At 40.2% G+C, this 15,398-nt stretch overlaps 2 protein-coding genes across 2 annotated transcripts in view; one reads left to right on the top strand and one right to left on the bottom strand.

The window, feature by feature from the left end:
* Nucleotides 1-7,219: 7,219 nt before the first annotated feature.
* LOC140951876 (uncharacterized) lies at nucleotides 7,220-12,228 on the bottom strand. Its single transcript, XM_073401245.1, has 2 exons — nucleotides 12,023-12,228; nucleotides 7,220-9,051 (listed from the first exon to the last, which is right to left on the bottom strand). The coding sequence occupies exon 2, from the start codon at nucleotides 9,017-9,019 to the stop codon at nucleotides 8,462-8,464; it is 558 nt and encodes a 185-aa protein (XP_073257346.1). The 5' UTR covers nucleotides 9,020-9,051; nucleotides 12,023-12,228; the 3' UTR covers nucleotides 7,220-8,461.
* An 87-nt stretch (nucleotides 12,229-12,315) lies between these two features.
* Nucleotides 12,316-15,398, top strand: part of LOC140953019 (nucleoprotein TPR-like) — a 53,691-nt gene continuing 50,608 nt past the window's right edge. Inside the window, exons 1-2 of the mRNA XM_073402486.1 lie at nucleotides 12,316-12,546; nucleotides 13,830-13,934. Of these exons, the coding sequence (XP_073258587.1) occupies nucleotides 12,333-12,546; nucleotides 13,830-13,934 (319 nt within the window). The 5' untranslated portion in view covers nucleotides 12,316-12,332. The remainder of the gene's footprint in view (nucleotides 12,547-13,829; nucleotides 13,935-15,398) is intronic.

The following is a 15,398-nucleotide window of genomic DNA, read 5'->3' as shown; positions in this document are numbered from 1 at the left end:
GGCCTCCTTTTCCACCGATACCCTCTCGACTCGTTGATAGGCCCGGTTATCAGCCGCCGTTCTGGCGGGAAATAAGCCCACGCTCCGCCTCACCCGAAATAAGACTCTTCTTGCGATCGAGAGAACGGCAGAAATCGAGCCTACTCTCTTTTACAGAATTTGTGTGCCGGCAGTCCCACTATGCCAGTCTGAAGAAACGAAGAACGCACATTAAGCTCGTAAATCAAGCATCCTAAGCTTGAAAACGAAGAACAAAAATTGGATGACGAAACACCCTAAACTCGCTAGACATGAAAACGAAACCCACAAATTCAAAAGCCAGACACCCTCAATTCAAAACTGAAGCTGTTGAACCTGAAGTCACGAAACATACACCCTCACGTCAAAAACAAAACAATTTCGACACGAAAACGAAGCAACCTAAACGGGAACCAAATTACACCCTAAACTAAAAGGAAACACCTTCAACTAGAAAACGAAAGCCAGAGTAAACTTTTTCTAAAGTAATAAACAATCTCAACTAGAAAGCGAAACCCACTAAACTCGAAACCAAACAATTTAAACTCGAAAACGAAGCACCTCCGCCTCTTGTATTAGAATCCGGCGAGACTAGAAAACTAAACTCAGCCCTCTGAAGTCCAAACGAAGAAGCAGCGAAGCTAATCTGCGAACACGAAACTGAAGCGAATTGAAGCCTCTTAGCACACTAATCAAACTTAAGAACCCTGGAAAACGAACGAACCGCTTCTGGGTCCTGAGTAATTTGATCTCAGTGGAACATACGTCGTGTATTAAAGCAAGGAATTCTTCACAATGGTGCGTCTTTGGGATGGTTTTGACTGTGGTAAAAGGAAGTTTAAGATGTCAAGAGGGCACGTGCAGCGAACGTGCATCACTCTTTCCTTTCATTTCCTTGCTCTCGACGTTTTCGTTACCGTAGCTTAAATCTTAGGCTCCGGTCAAACGTCAAAACTCTTCAATATTAAAAAAGATACTGAAACCAGTTCAATTTTCTGGATTTACCGTGGTTTTAGAACCTGTATTTCTTTTTATTGGTTTATCACCTCTTGTCTTCCTACCTTCTATTGGGTTGACTCCCTGTTTTCGCTGTTTTCCCCTCCCCTGAGTTTGAAGACGACCCAGTTTTCAGGTGACCATAAAACGTCTGGCGTAAAATAAAGCGACGTTATTTAGCCAAGACGATAGCGTTTACGTCCTGCGTAAAGATTTTATCACTAAAACTGGTCTCAAGTGCGTTTTATAGGTCACGCGCTCACAGGTCACAGCGCTGGTCACCGTGCCGTGGCCTCAATCATAATCCAAAATGTTATTTAAGATTGAGGGGAACCGTTTTACTAAATTAGCAATGGATAAAACAGTGACCTGTACTCACTCACGACTTGTTGAATGTGACCTATAAGCTTACAAAAATAAACCACCCAGAGCACGACATTGAGTTTGTAAGACTGAAATTGTGAATATTAATACATTTTTTTTCGATGGGATGGAACTAAAAGCTCATCTTCAACTCCTCGTGGCAAAACAAAGAAGCTTTCAGAGAGTGAAATCAAGAAGCTGTACCGACAATAGTGAGACAACAAAACTGGGATGGAACAGCGGAAAGCTCATCTTCAACTCCTCGTGGCAAAACAAAGAAGCTTTCAAAGAGTGAGAAATCAAGAAGCTGTACCGACAATAGTGCAAGACAACAAACTGGAACACGATACGATACAAATTATACCTTTTTTGCGGTTCAAGTAAGCTAAATCAACAAAACCCTACCTTTTGTTTAGCTCACATTCCTCAACATTTCTTCTCCACTTTGTCAATCACAAATGGCGACGATGGCGACGGATTCTCCGCTGAATACTGCTGACCGCTGGCCCTTTTTTTCCCCGCACTAGTATTGATTTCAATAATATATAAGAGAGTCTTCAAACTCATTCTTAAACTCACTCAAGTTAAATATTCATTCTGGTCATTCTGGAATTCGATGTGGGTTTGGATTTGGATTCAAACTTATTTGTAGGGGAGTGCACGAACCTCAGGCGGGCTTTCGCTTTCACGAGAGGATTCTTATGCCAGTCGTCAGAGGCACTTTTTTACAGCAGTTTTTCAACGAAGACGCATAATATGTTCATTCCATATATAAGGATCTGACAGCATTCAAATAACAGTTGTCAATCGCAAAAATGTGAAATCAACTGCATTATAATCTCTCTAGCAGGCGCACAAAGACATAGCTTGTATAAAGAAAAACAAAATGTAAGTTGATAAAGAATTGAACAGTAAAAGAACAGTAGACTGGACAGTACGGGCTTTAAACTCGTACCCAGTGTATTTTGGCGTAGTCAAGGGCTAGGGAACTAAAATTTAACGGTCAGCACTTCATGAAAGAATTAAGAATATGTTCATTTAATGAGTGCGGTGAAAACTCAGTGTGTGATAATCACAAGCAACAAAGCTCCAGACAGATAGGGCGCGATCCATTCAACCAACATTCAGACCGGTCCGACCGGGAAAAGAGGACCACCTCAAAAGGTGGACCTGTTTTTTCGAAACTTTTCCGGTTGGACCGAACCGATCCATTGAGTTTTGGACCGAAATTTCCGGAAACTTTGGTTGAATGGATCGCGCCCATAGTCTTAAAACGGCCTTTTCTCTCTAGAGTTTATCGAGCGTGCGTATGAAAATAAAAACCGCGGGGGATTTATAGGCCCCTAGGGCAAGGGGGTGCGGGTGGGAAAATGAAAATAATTTTCCCGCGCCCTCACAAAATTCGTGGGAAAAAAAAACAGCATGATAACGTCTGTGTAAAGACAATTCTCGAATTCGAACTGAGTACAGCCAAATAGATTGTCGTCTAAGGTTACCAGACAGGCTCGGTTTCACTTATAGCTTACCGCAAAATCCTTTCAAAATGTCTAAGGTATAACCATGTCAAAATAGGTAGGATTGCTTACAGAACTTATGACCACAACTTCATCCCCAGGGCTGCTCTGGGGACGATATTTCTTAAATTTACAATAACCAGCACCTTTTAATTGTTAGTCCTTTAAGTGGAATGGCCACCGACCCCTGGGACTAGGGGCCGAGAGACGAGAGGGGCATCCTATTATTTTCTCGGTAGGACGTACCCATCTATTGTGGCCTGGGCCCTGTCTCTCGAAAGTCCTGGTAACTTTTCCGACCCGAAATCAGATATTCAAATCAAAATCTAAAAAATAAAGACGCGCTAGTTCTAGTTAACTAACCAGTCCATTTTGTTTTGTTAACTGATAGTTTTTTCGCCTTTATAATTTTATCTGCCCATTTATTGAAACTTCTTTCTTGAATGTAAACCGCCAACAGCTTTCTGGCCAATTATACGGGTCCGAAACGTTTTCGGCTTTTTCGAGAAAAAGCACGCCTGATTGTCAGGCGGTGCCCATGCAGGGTAATCGCGGCTACTTACTCCCCGTGCGACCTTGACCATGCGAAAATCAGACTACCTTACATCTTGCATCTCGCAGCTTCGCCTTAATCAGTTCCGGCTAATCATTGAACATGACAAAAATATCAGAAAATCGCTCACAGTCTTGAACTACGTCCACACGGGTTCGGTATAAATTTAGAAATGCATGCGCAGACGAACTTGTTACTTAATCAGTCCGGAATATCCCTAAATTTAAGGATAGGGTCAAGTGGTCACGAGACACTGCTCAACCAATCAGAAGGCGCGCTTTTGTTTTGGTTCAGATAATAAAAAAAAACGTCAAAAGGCTAATCAACATAGGTGTTAATGAGTGCCCACTCGAGAATGTACAAAATAGGTAAATTCCCTTTGAGATAGTATTGAGGTAAACCAATTGCTAAACTGATAAACTCGAATCTACAGAGGGAAAGAAACTAGAGTAGACTTGAAGATCAAAATGCCACATGGACAGCGCAGGGATTGTTAACCAAGAAAATTTTTCGGACTGAATTTTACCTAGCCTGCGTACCTGGCATTTTTTTTTTTGTTTTTAGTGTGTCTGTTCTTTTGTGGTTCGGAAAGTAAGAGAATCCATTGCCTTCTACCCACGCCCCCTCCCCCGATCGTTTTATGTTTCGACCGTAGGTTCAGCATTCGCGCCGCTCTAAAACTCTTACTATGGGAACCATGAAAGAACAATAAAAGAACACCAAAAAACAAAAAAACACCGCCAGCTACGCAGGCTAAATTTCACCTATTATACAAGAATGTCAATACCTGTTACCTCTTACCTGCGAATTGGGGCAGCAGGCCATGACGGGACTAATATAGAAACTTTAACACACGTGCACACGAGCGGATTCTAATGCTTTGCATAAAGCAATGTATGTAGCTCGGTGAATCGTTCAATAAAAGAACAAACGGAGTTGCCAGAATTTGCAAAAAGAGATCGACTGAATCACCTTCAAGCTCGCAAGATTAAAACACTCCAACCTCTCTCCCCTCCATAGGAAGAATGTCGCATCCATTATAATTCACTTATTACGTGTCTGCGGATAGTTTTGTTTACTTAAACAATCCACCTGTATTGACTTAGTTCAAAATTTATAATTCTTTTTTTATGAACTTGGTAACAGTCAACATCATTCATTCATCTTCAGTGAAATTCATTTTATTTTGAAACCGTTGTGTCGTTTACTTCCTTAGCCTAAGAAGTAGAAGCCCGTGATTGACAATAAAAATGAACGTGAAAAGTACACTATCAGTACGTTTTTCAAGCAATATTGCGTTCATGAGAATACTGAATCAGGCTATAAAGCCAAGGATCAATCGATCAAGAGAAATTCCTTTATTTTTAAACACGATTGAAGAGAAATACCAATGAAAGACACCATTATTTACCATGGTGTACATAGTTCCGGCGTCTCTTCTTTGTTGAACCTTTTGTTTTCAGAATTCATCAGGCGTGGCCAACTCCACGCCTTTAATTCAAACATAGATTAATTTAAAATTTATTTCCAAAGAACTGGCCTACTTCACATGATCCACCTTTGTGGTTTTACATAGAAAGACAAAACAAAAGTTTCTTCTACGACTTTCACTTTCTCTAGATACAAGCTCGGATAGTGCGTAATTGTTTGAGCTCAACCACTGAGACATTTTCAATGACTCTCCAACTGATCTATCTACTCTTGTAAACATTCGATTAGTTTCACTTCATGTCTAGTGATCTTAAAAGTACTCACCTCAAATGATGCCTTGTTCACCAAAATTATCTTTAAGATGTGTAATAACTGTAATACTTCCAACACAGATTCTGGGCGGTTCAAAAAGGAGCAAACTTTTTGTCGCTAAATAACACGTATTTCAAGCGTTCCGTAGTCAGTAGATCTCGATCAGTACCAAACAAAAGAATCATCAACACATACAGTGGGCCGGGCGCGAGGCCTAATCCTCGCTTCTTTCAAGAATTGATTACGTTAAAGGATGTTTGCGCACGTTGCGGTTTGCTCAGTCGACTTCTTCTGTTGCCGAGTAAAATGTGGCTCAATCAGGAATTGACGTACGGCCTCTGTACACTTATAAATGTCGTTGGGTTAAATAACTGTCTTGAATGCCCCACAGGTGAAATAAATCCGAGAGATACGAGATATTTTCTGACCTGTATTCGATCGTTTCTTCCCGAGATCACTCAAACGTGAGTTACTGGAAACAGGAAGGAGGCTAACAAACACGCGGGAAAGTTAATGATGCGATGAATGCAAGGGAAATATTATTGAGTTCTGTTCACGAATAAATTCGCGCACGGACTCGAGCGGTGCTTTGTAGACCATGTGGTTGCGTTGCGTTTAGGTTTTTAGCATATCTTTGTTTTTCAATGGGGCGGACAGGTGATTCTAAATGACAGGTGAGATTGGCAAAGTGAATTAATCATTTGCGATCTCAAGCGACTTGTAAACACTTATTGTGCTTAATGGTTGGCAACCACTGAGTAGCATACGCGCGTAATTTTCGCGCGGCATGGCGTCCGCGTCAGTTCTCTGTTGCAAATCACGTAGACAACACTTTTCCGGGCAAGACATTTGCATCATTACTTCTTCTTTATTCAAAAACTGGTAAGCAAAAAAATTGTTTTTTAGATGTCCCAGGGCTAAATTGCAGGGTGCCAAACCAGTGAATAAAAAAAAAAGTACTAACAGTTTATAACAAACCGGCGAAACACAACTGAAAAAAGAATAAATTAATGGAATAGAGAAACAAATTATGCTTGTGCCGGCAGAAGTTTTTCGGTACATCTATTAAAAATAATCATAAAAGGACAGTCATAAAAATAAACGAAAATCATCAAATTTTTAGCCAAATTTATTCGGTTTGTTCGGCAAAAAACCGCTAAATTGCTACAGTGGTCTAATTATAATGAAGTCCTCGGTAAAACTATCAATTTTCTTTACCCCATTAATAGTAAAATAAGAAAAAGAACCTCGATATAACGAAACCTCATTGTAGCGACTTCATTTTGCTAGTTCCTTGACTCTTAGTTATTTCGAGGTTCCACTGTATAATCATGTTGGCAGCGGCACTCAGTATACACTTTGTTCAGTCAGCAGCATTCGGGATACGGCGCTTGTAACAAGCGTCAACGCTTCATTTCTGAACCAAATCGACGCGCTATAATCTTTTTTTTTTTTCAAAAGGAAACATATATATTCAATTTTAATTAGTCCTGTTCAAAAGACCTATTTAAAAGAGCATATTGTTTGTTCATAAGCTCTTAAGTACGAAAAACGACGTATCTTCCGAAGGGGATTCAACCGCGCTGGCATTATAAAACTTTTCTCTTCTCGGTGTACATAAAAAAATTTCTAATTATCTTTGGCTCATAAACTTGCGATAAAGAACTTTTGATTAATTTATTTCGAAACAATTTGATAAAAAAAATATGTAAAAATAGAAATTACCTATTTGACCAAGCAGACTAACCAATGACAACCGGTTGATTTTAATCTAAGGCATGAGGCAATACAAGTTCTCCTGCACGGTGAGTCTATGAAACTCTGTTACAATAAAACTACCTTCTCCTTTGTTCAAGACAGTCCATTGTTCTCCCTCTGTCTGACAATATAACTGTTTGTTCATTTTTTTGGCTTTCACGAGTTTGACGGAGTTAATGGAATCAGTCTCTGTTTTGGGCGATTATCGAAATACAAGCCGTATTATTTATGATCACAAGGCAACCATAAATGAAAAAAAAAAAATACTACAGTAACAATAACTTTATTTATTTGCTTTATAAAAACAATTCACAAAAATATAAAAGGTAAAAATTTCTTAGAAATATATATTTTGTGGGCCTTCGCGTCGTTTTCCCCTGCATTATAACTGTAAAGTATAATAAGATAAAATCTGTCCCAAACCGTTACATTAATATAATACGCATTCAGGCCTTTTAAAGTTATTTGCCCTATTATGAATAAAATTCGTAGTTTTTCTTCCATTTTACATTTTGACTGAACAACACACATGATACACAAATGCACACAATGCTAAAATGTACAGGATATAAACACGCTAAAACATCATAGGGAGGGTAAATGTTAATTATCCCTATTGATAAAAGTACAATTTATATTCCCTTTCATAAAACAATTGTTCGCACAATGAAACCTAAAGCATCAACGAATCATTTACAAGGAATATCTAGTGTTAGGAAAGCTAAGAACAATCCAAGCTACTGTGGTAGGTTTTCAAAATAGAGGTATAGGAGAGAGTAGCCATCAGCCAGGGTTCATACAAAAAATTGGAGCCATTTTTCAAAGATTTTTCAATTTCAAGGACCACCTACTAGGAATATAATTTGACAGATTGTGCAAAAATGAACATTCCCAGTCTATTCTAACAAGACTTTAAGGATTGAACTGTTTGCTTCACCAAGTTCTCCACATTTTTTAGTGCAATGGTCTTAGATTGATTGCATAAAACATAGGTCACCCTGTACGTAAATAACCTTTAAATTCTCTGAGCGCTATGATTTATATTCTGTCTTGGACAACCAAACAGCATAAAAAAACTCTTTCCAGGCCACTACATTCCAAGTTGAAGAAAATTCCCAGACTTGCACAGAAATTTAAGGACTTTTCAAGGAAAAATGGAATTCCAGGACTTTTCAAGGACTTCCCCTAAAATTCAAGGACTTTTCAAGACTGCGCGAATCGTGTCAGTACGTAAGGGTATATAAGACTATTTTCACATTATACTGGATAGCTTTTGCGCTGCCGCGAAAATAAAAACGGATAGTAGGACTTCTGTTCACACACAAGAAGAACGGTTATGGCGGCGCCCATAGAGTGACATATCGGATAGGTGTTCGTACTTTCGTGACGCCGCGAAAAGCCATCCGGTATTTTTACGGTAATTGGAGCTATGATGTTTAGCTTGAATGACTAGAGCATCTAATAATTGCTTTGTAAAGAAGGTTTTCAGGTTAAAACTGTCAAGGAGTTTTGTCCTTTAAAGATAAGTGTTCTTCCTATGAGATGCTTGGACTTTTTCATGATCTCCCGAGAGAGCTGCCGACTCGGACCATCTTCGTTTTCCACTCGGCTCTTCGTACTTTATCGCCACATTGCCAGCATCAACCTCATTGGCCGTGTTATTCTTAGCACTACCATAAGATCTATTGGCATGGTAAACAATATCACCACTTAGCTGCTCCTTGGGATTGTGTTCTGCGTTTACATGATGAATAACATCTTTGGTTTGAAATTCCGGTGGAGCACTGCCATTTTCAGAGAATGGCTTTTGCTTCAACACATCTTCGTTCAGGAAAGTGCGCGATCCGCTCAAATTCGGACTCTCTCTGCCAATCTCGTTTAAGTAGCCTTTCTGAAAATGCGCAACTGGCCGCAATCCCGCAGAGTGTTCAATACTGGACGGCGGCGCCACGTTTGACGCAGAGCTTGTTTCTTGACGATGCCATTTAACCCAAGTGTAGACAACCAAGGCAAGAAGGATTACAAGAGCTATAACACACACTAGGATCATCAGGGCATCAAGTGTCTCAGCCATGTTGCTTGTAGTTGTTTCTTTCAATATTTGTTCTGTTAACAAAGGGAAAAGAAAAGTCAATAATCAGTGCGCCGAGTACTAGAGAAGCAAACAAAAACAACAGTACTTAATCACATTCACTTCCCGACTTCCCGTTCCCCTTAACCTTAGAAGAACAGGTTTCAGTCATTTTCACAAAAACAACAAACTAAGAAACGTTGAAAACAATTCTGTTCGCTGAAAAAATCAGTGGCGCCCGTGAAAGGTTTGGCGGAGGCGGAGACTGCGGGGACCACACATACGGGTACGACCGGGTATCTCTCCAAGTGGATGACTTGAAATGGTTTTTGTATAACCTGCTTGAATTCTCCCTTCCCCTAGCCTGCGTGGCAGGCGCAAAAAAGGAAGGGGGAGGGGGAGGGGGAAAAGGGAACCATTTCTCCCCAACCCCCCTCCCTTTCTCCCTTCCTCTCAATCCCCTATCCCTTTCGAAGCATGCTAGGCAGGCAGTTACGCAGGCTACCGCTCCTTCACCTTTTAACGCCTACCACGCAGGTTAGTTCCCTTATGGCATAGACCTTGTCACGGTTTTCGACGCCATCTTGACGAGTAGGCAAGCGTGTGAGAAATTACAGTGTTTGTATCAGAATCTAATGTCGAATAATTTCCGTAAAACGGCTGTTCTGAACAAAAATATCAGTTGTAAACTAAAGCTACAAAGCAAAGGATTGTCCTAAAAAAATTTTGAGGCGTACCTGAGCTTAAATCTTTCCAGAGGCTTGCTTTAGTTTTTTTCATATTCTTGTCTGTAATTTTCCCGGGACTTTCTTACAGACAAATGTATAAGAAATTTAAAAAGTGGCTCTAGGTCTTCTAGTGCATGTAACGCCCTCGAATGTTTTCAGTAGAATCCTTAGAAGTGACGCTTTAGTTTACAAATCATATTTTTTTCAGAAGCCGATCTACGGAAATTATTCGAAATTAGATTCTCATACAAACACTGTAATTTCTCACGCCTTTGCCTACTCGTCAAGATCGCGTCGAAAATCGTGACAAGGTCTGTTCCAGCTTATAGTTGGCAGAGGACGGGATCCAATCCGAAGGGTGTGGGTGCAGTGCAGAAAAAGATAAGGGGCAATTGTTATAGTAGCCTCCCACGCAGGCGTTTTTAGGGGAGCTCGTTCTTCATCCGTCCCCCAGACCTAACAAGAAAATGTAGAAGCGGAGAGGGTGCGTTTTGAGGGGGGCAATCAATCGGAAAAACCAGGGGAGAAGACACTCCATCATCTCGCTTCCACTCAAAAAAATTGGGGAAATTAAGGTCCTGAGCAACGCGGTACAGAATGGTAGAGAAAGGCAAGTTCGAGGATACGCAGTGAAGGGATGGTAGAAAGCCCGTGAAGTAATCTTCGGTCGGGAAGAGGTTAAGACTTGCGTAAAGAAGCCCTTGCGCCACAAAGGCACCGATCATGATGCAAGGGACGAGTGTATATTGAATGTATTCAGACTCCGTTATTTTTAGGTTTTTGAATTCAGTTTATTTAAATGCTTTTCAGTTTATTCATTGTCGGTTTCAGAGTTGTAGATTTTCATGGCTACTCTGGCAAGGCAATTTTTCAAGAATTGTTTTTTAGCGAGATGTTGTAATGTACGCCAGAGTCAAATGTCACTGGAACGTAAGGTGTGACACGTCTAATGCTAAAAAAAACAACAGTTCTTTTTTGCTCACAATTAAGGATAAGGTTTGTCACATGTGAAGTTGGAATTTTGACCTGGGCCTAAGCTGCAAAAGGCAGTATAAACCGCTTTATCGAGCGACTGTCTTCTTACACCGTCTTCTTAGGTAGTACTTGGTGTTTTCTAATCCTTAATTTCAGTTTGAAATAAGACAGAAAGTGTCAAAACGATATCATTCTTAAGAGTACTTGAGTATGTGGAGTATTGAGAAAATTATTTTGGTAGTATTTTATTCGTATCTGATTTCCTGTGTACGCTTCCGGTGGCGACTACACAAATCCAGATTTATCAAATCTTTACAACTTGTGTTCATGCGACGGAATTAGTTTTCGATTGTGATCAGAACACTTGTCAAATGATCGTCAAATGTTCATTAAAACAATTAGCAATTTAAATTTCTAGGGCATTTAAATATCCGAAGATTGGTTAAATTTGTTCATTCGTAAAATTTTGTTATTTAATAACGAATTTTATCTACCCGTGCACATATCCGACTATTTTTGCTGAAAGTAACGTAAAAGAGAATCTCAGTGGATTTCGTCAACTTGCGGCTTTTTTTAATGTACAGTAGAACGCAGACGCTTTTCAACAACAATAATTCAGCCCATTGTGTTTAGAGCTCTGCTCTTCGACTCCGTATTTTACTGCTGTTAAGACTCATCGCGGGGTACGTTTTATGCAGTTTCATTAAGATAAATCTCTCGTATAGACTTTCTTCATCTAATCTCATACAAGTGAAGACTGTCAAAATCGACTGATCATGAATGGTCTTCTTTCCAAACATGCAAATGAGCAATGATTCAGGCTGCAAACTTTGTTGAGCTCTCCCTGTGTTTCGTGTACATGTCCTTTTAAACGAGCGTGTACGATACCTTATCTGTTTTCGTTGACCCCAGAGCCCGATGCTTCATTCCGTGGGGAGCCGATTCCGTTTTTATGTTTCAACAGAAAGAAGCTCGCATGCCGCACTGGAGCGCCTAGAGCGTGTTCAAAGCACCTGAATGCAAACCCATTGAAAAGAGAAGCGATGCGTGGCGTAGAAGTAATGTTTAAATGCGCTTTCACGTGGATGCTTTGCTACGAAGTACATCAACTCTTGAAAAGCTTAGTCCCCGGCTGCATCGGAAAAAATTAAAAAAAATCTTTTCTTCGTCGCTACTGACGATTTGGGTTGGAAATTTACGACGCTATCACTTAATTAACGCCCTCTCAAAATCGAGTTATAAGGAAACGCCGACCGATGCAACCGCGATCCATCCGTTAACTAGTTTATGCTTTAGTACTTACCAATTAACGATGGTGTCTCAGATTTTCATGAAACCCTTTAAGACTGCGTTTCCTCGCTCTGTAAACTTAACCAACTTGCTGTTTACTCAATCAATACCACAAAGCACGACCACGTTACGATCCAGTGACCATAAACTGAATTTGCATGTTTTGGCACAACTTTAGAACTTGTCTGCCAGCGTCGTCACAGTGTTTGCCGACAGGTTGCCGACAGGGTGGTCTGTTTGTACGTATAGGGCACTGGGCATGAGATGTCACATGATATATCCCACACTGCATTGCAATCTTCAAGCCGCGCCAAGCTGCCAAGATGGCGGCCTCCGCGATAGAGGAAAGTGAAGTAGTGACAACTTTGTCGGTTACTTTGAATATTTCTAAAGAAGTAATTGCCCAGATTGCCAGCTCAAGTGAAGATGCAGCTACCGTTCTCCGTAAGGTTAAAGAAGTTTTTGATGAACGTGCGTCTAACGATGAGAAATATCGCGCAGACATGGCGAACCTTCGACGTGCTCGTGTGAACGCAGGTTTGTGATTTCTGAAATAATTCTGGCGCTTTAACTCGTTTCAGAAAATGTAGAAGAAAATTGAAACGTGCGAATTGTTGCAGTAAACTGATGCGCAGCAACTTCCTATAGCAGGACATATTTTAACAGAAACTTTATCGACGTTCATGCATGCAGTCGTTCTACCTTTAAAATGTTAAAGTTCATGAAAATATAAGCTTAAGGTTAAGCTTAAACTAGATTTAAGAGTAAGGTTTACTTTTGCAAACTTGTTAAAACGAGAGAACATCTTCATATTTAGCGTTACAATCGTTAGTAACTTAAGGAAGTGTTCCTTTCTTTCGAATTTTCCTAGGCTAGTAGACGATGTAGATAGGGCCATGCACTGTAATCACAAACCCAAGGTTGAGCACAGGCGGCCCAAGCTCAGTGTGTGAGTTTAATCATTAACACATGTAGTTTTATGTTGTGTAATTTAAAATGGCCGTGAATATAAAGGATTGCCAAGCCAAGTGGCAGTTTGTTTTTCAAAATCCAAGACAAAACGACGCCGAAGGGGCGAGTACATTTTCACCACAACACACAACCGTTGAAAACCCGGTTGGTAACCCTGCCTCCTCTACAAATTAAACCTCACCTGGGTACCACACCGTCACTTGTCATCGACAATTTGTGAGTCGAACTCTCTTATCAAATCTACCCGAGGGGAGCCGGGGTTCGAATCAAAAATTGGCGATGACAAGTTTTCAACGGTCGTGTGTCGTGGTGAAAATGTACTTGCCCCTTCGGCGTCGTTTTGTCTTGGATTTTGAAAAACAAACTGCCGCTTGGCGTCGGTTGCAGTGGCTGGATTGCTCGGCTAATGAGATGAAATGAAACAAGGACATATTGGCTCGTATTCGGCGTTTGATTTGTGGCTGCTTGGCCATTTCAAGCTGAGGATTTTTCGCCTCTCGCATGGGGCATCCCGAACTGGACTGTGAAGCCTTGTCCTTTCTCTTACAGTGGAAACTCGGGGTTAAAGGGAATCGCTTAAATCGCAATAGATCGGAAAAATAACCACACAGCAAACAAAAACAAGCACAGTAAATATGATAAGCTGTATTTTATTGAACATTTTAGCGAGTATTTATCGATTTGAATCTTTTACCTGAATTCCCATACAAATCCTTTATATTCACGGCCATTTTAAATTACGCAACATAAAACTACATGTGTTAATGATTAAACTCACACACTGAGCTTGGGCCGCCTGTGGGTTGAGTTAAGTTAACTGAACATGTGAAAGTTTTGCTTCCACACAGAACAACAATTTAGCCAGATTGAGAAGCAGCTCATTTCGTGCAATGCCAGACTTGAATCGGAGCAAAAGCAACATGCAAGACTTCAAAAAGAACATGAGGAAACAGGTAATGTGCAACCTGATCAAATGAACAGCCAACAATGTACAGTGTATATACGAAACGTTGATGATGGTCAATGAATTTGCTTAAATGTAAATCAAGGATGAAAAACTAATTGTTTAACTTTTTATTTGTTGTAATTTATTTCTTTGTCTGCTTATGATTTGTCTCATATGTATAGTGGTATCAGTAACAACTCTTCACAGGGGTGTCTCAAAAACTTACCTTGAGAAATAAGACTTCAAAACAAGGTTTTCAATAAGGTTTTAAGTTGGTGGCAAAAGCTTTGGAGTAGGCAGAAAAGTAAAAAACTTGTGCCATAGACACCATTTGCAAGTGCCAAGGTGCTAGCTCCTAGTGGGGTCTGGGGCATGTCTTGGGAAAAAATGTTGAAATCTGGACCTCTTAGAATGCATTTGCAGGATTCTGGAGCAAAAATTAGACTGTTTGAACAGAACATAGACATCACTAAATTTTGGCTTTTTTACTCAGCGACAGCACATGAATACTCAATTTTTGTTATTATCCTCTTGCCAATAGCCATGAACAAGAGATTGTCTCTTGCTATGAACCATTGGCTCAGTTACTGAACTAAATTCTTGCAATAATCGCGATGCTTTTTAAGCTGCAAATGAACCAATAAATGACGGAAATGTAATTCTTTAAAAACTGGTGTTTGAGGATTATTAAACTAAAAACAACGGACATGTATAGACGCTTTTCTTGAGGGCGATTCAGGTCAAGCAGAGTTCTTTGTGTTTTCCTTGCTGTGGACGTGTCGTGAACTCTGCTTGACCTTGCCATACATTGAGAGAAGGCATGGAAATTTACGCACATGCTGTGCTGCTTTGTCACCCAGACCCAACGGTTTTGGGGAAATGCAAGTTGCTTAGGAGGGTGTTTTGCTCTAATGATTGAATGAAAGCTACTCAAAATTATGGAAAGACTTTTTGGCTTTTCATCAACAAAACTTTACCGATCCAAGGTTTGTGTTCTGGGGCGAATGTTTCTCATGTTATTTGTAAAACTGGGGTAATTTCCAAAGAAAAGTAGGCAGCAAGTTCACGTAAAATAGCCGGCAAATTTCACTGGAGGCCGGCTCTTATTGAAACCCCTGTGGGACAAAAACTAATATCTGGCCCAAACACTCAGACTTCAAAAAGGAGGACCTGTCAAAACCAAGAGTGCTAAAAAAGAACCACTAAAATAAAGTAAAATGGTTGCTTTAAAATGAAACTAGGGTATTTACTGTGATATGGCAAGCTGCAACATTTCTAGCATTGTCCAAAGTGACACAACCATTCGGTCCTACTCAATCGAAATGATTAGATTCAACTTTGAGTTCGGGAATCCAATACAAACAAATATCACAGAGAAAAATTGACCTATCAAATCAATCAAACTATGACTGTCAGTTCAGTTAGGCTCAAGGAGTGACAGGCCGCACATTTTCACCGGCATAAAACTTTT

The sequence above is a fragment of the Porites lutea genome, chromosome 11 (assembly GCF_958299795.1).
Source record: "Porites lutea chromosome 11, jaPorLute2.1, whole genome shotgun sequence".
Classification (NCBI taxonomy): Eukaryota; Metazoa; Cnidaria; class Anthozoa; order Scleractinia; family Poritidae; genus Porites; species Porites lutea.
This window is presented reverse-complemented; position numbering and strand designations above follow the sequence as displayed.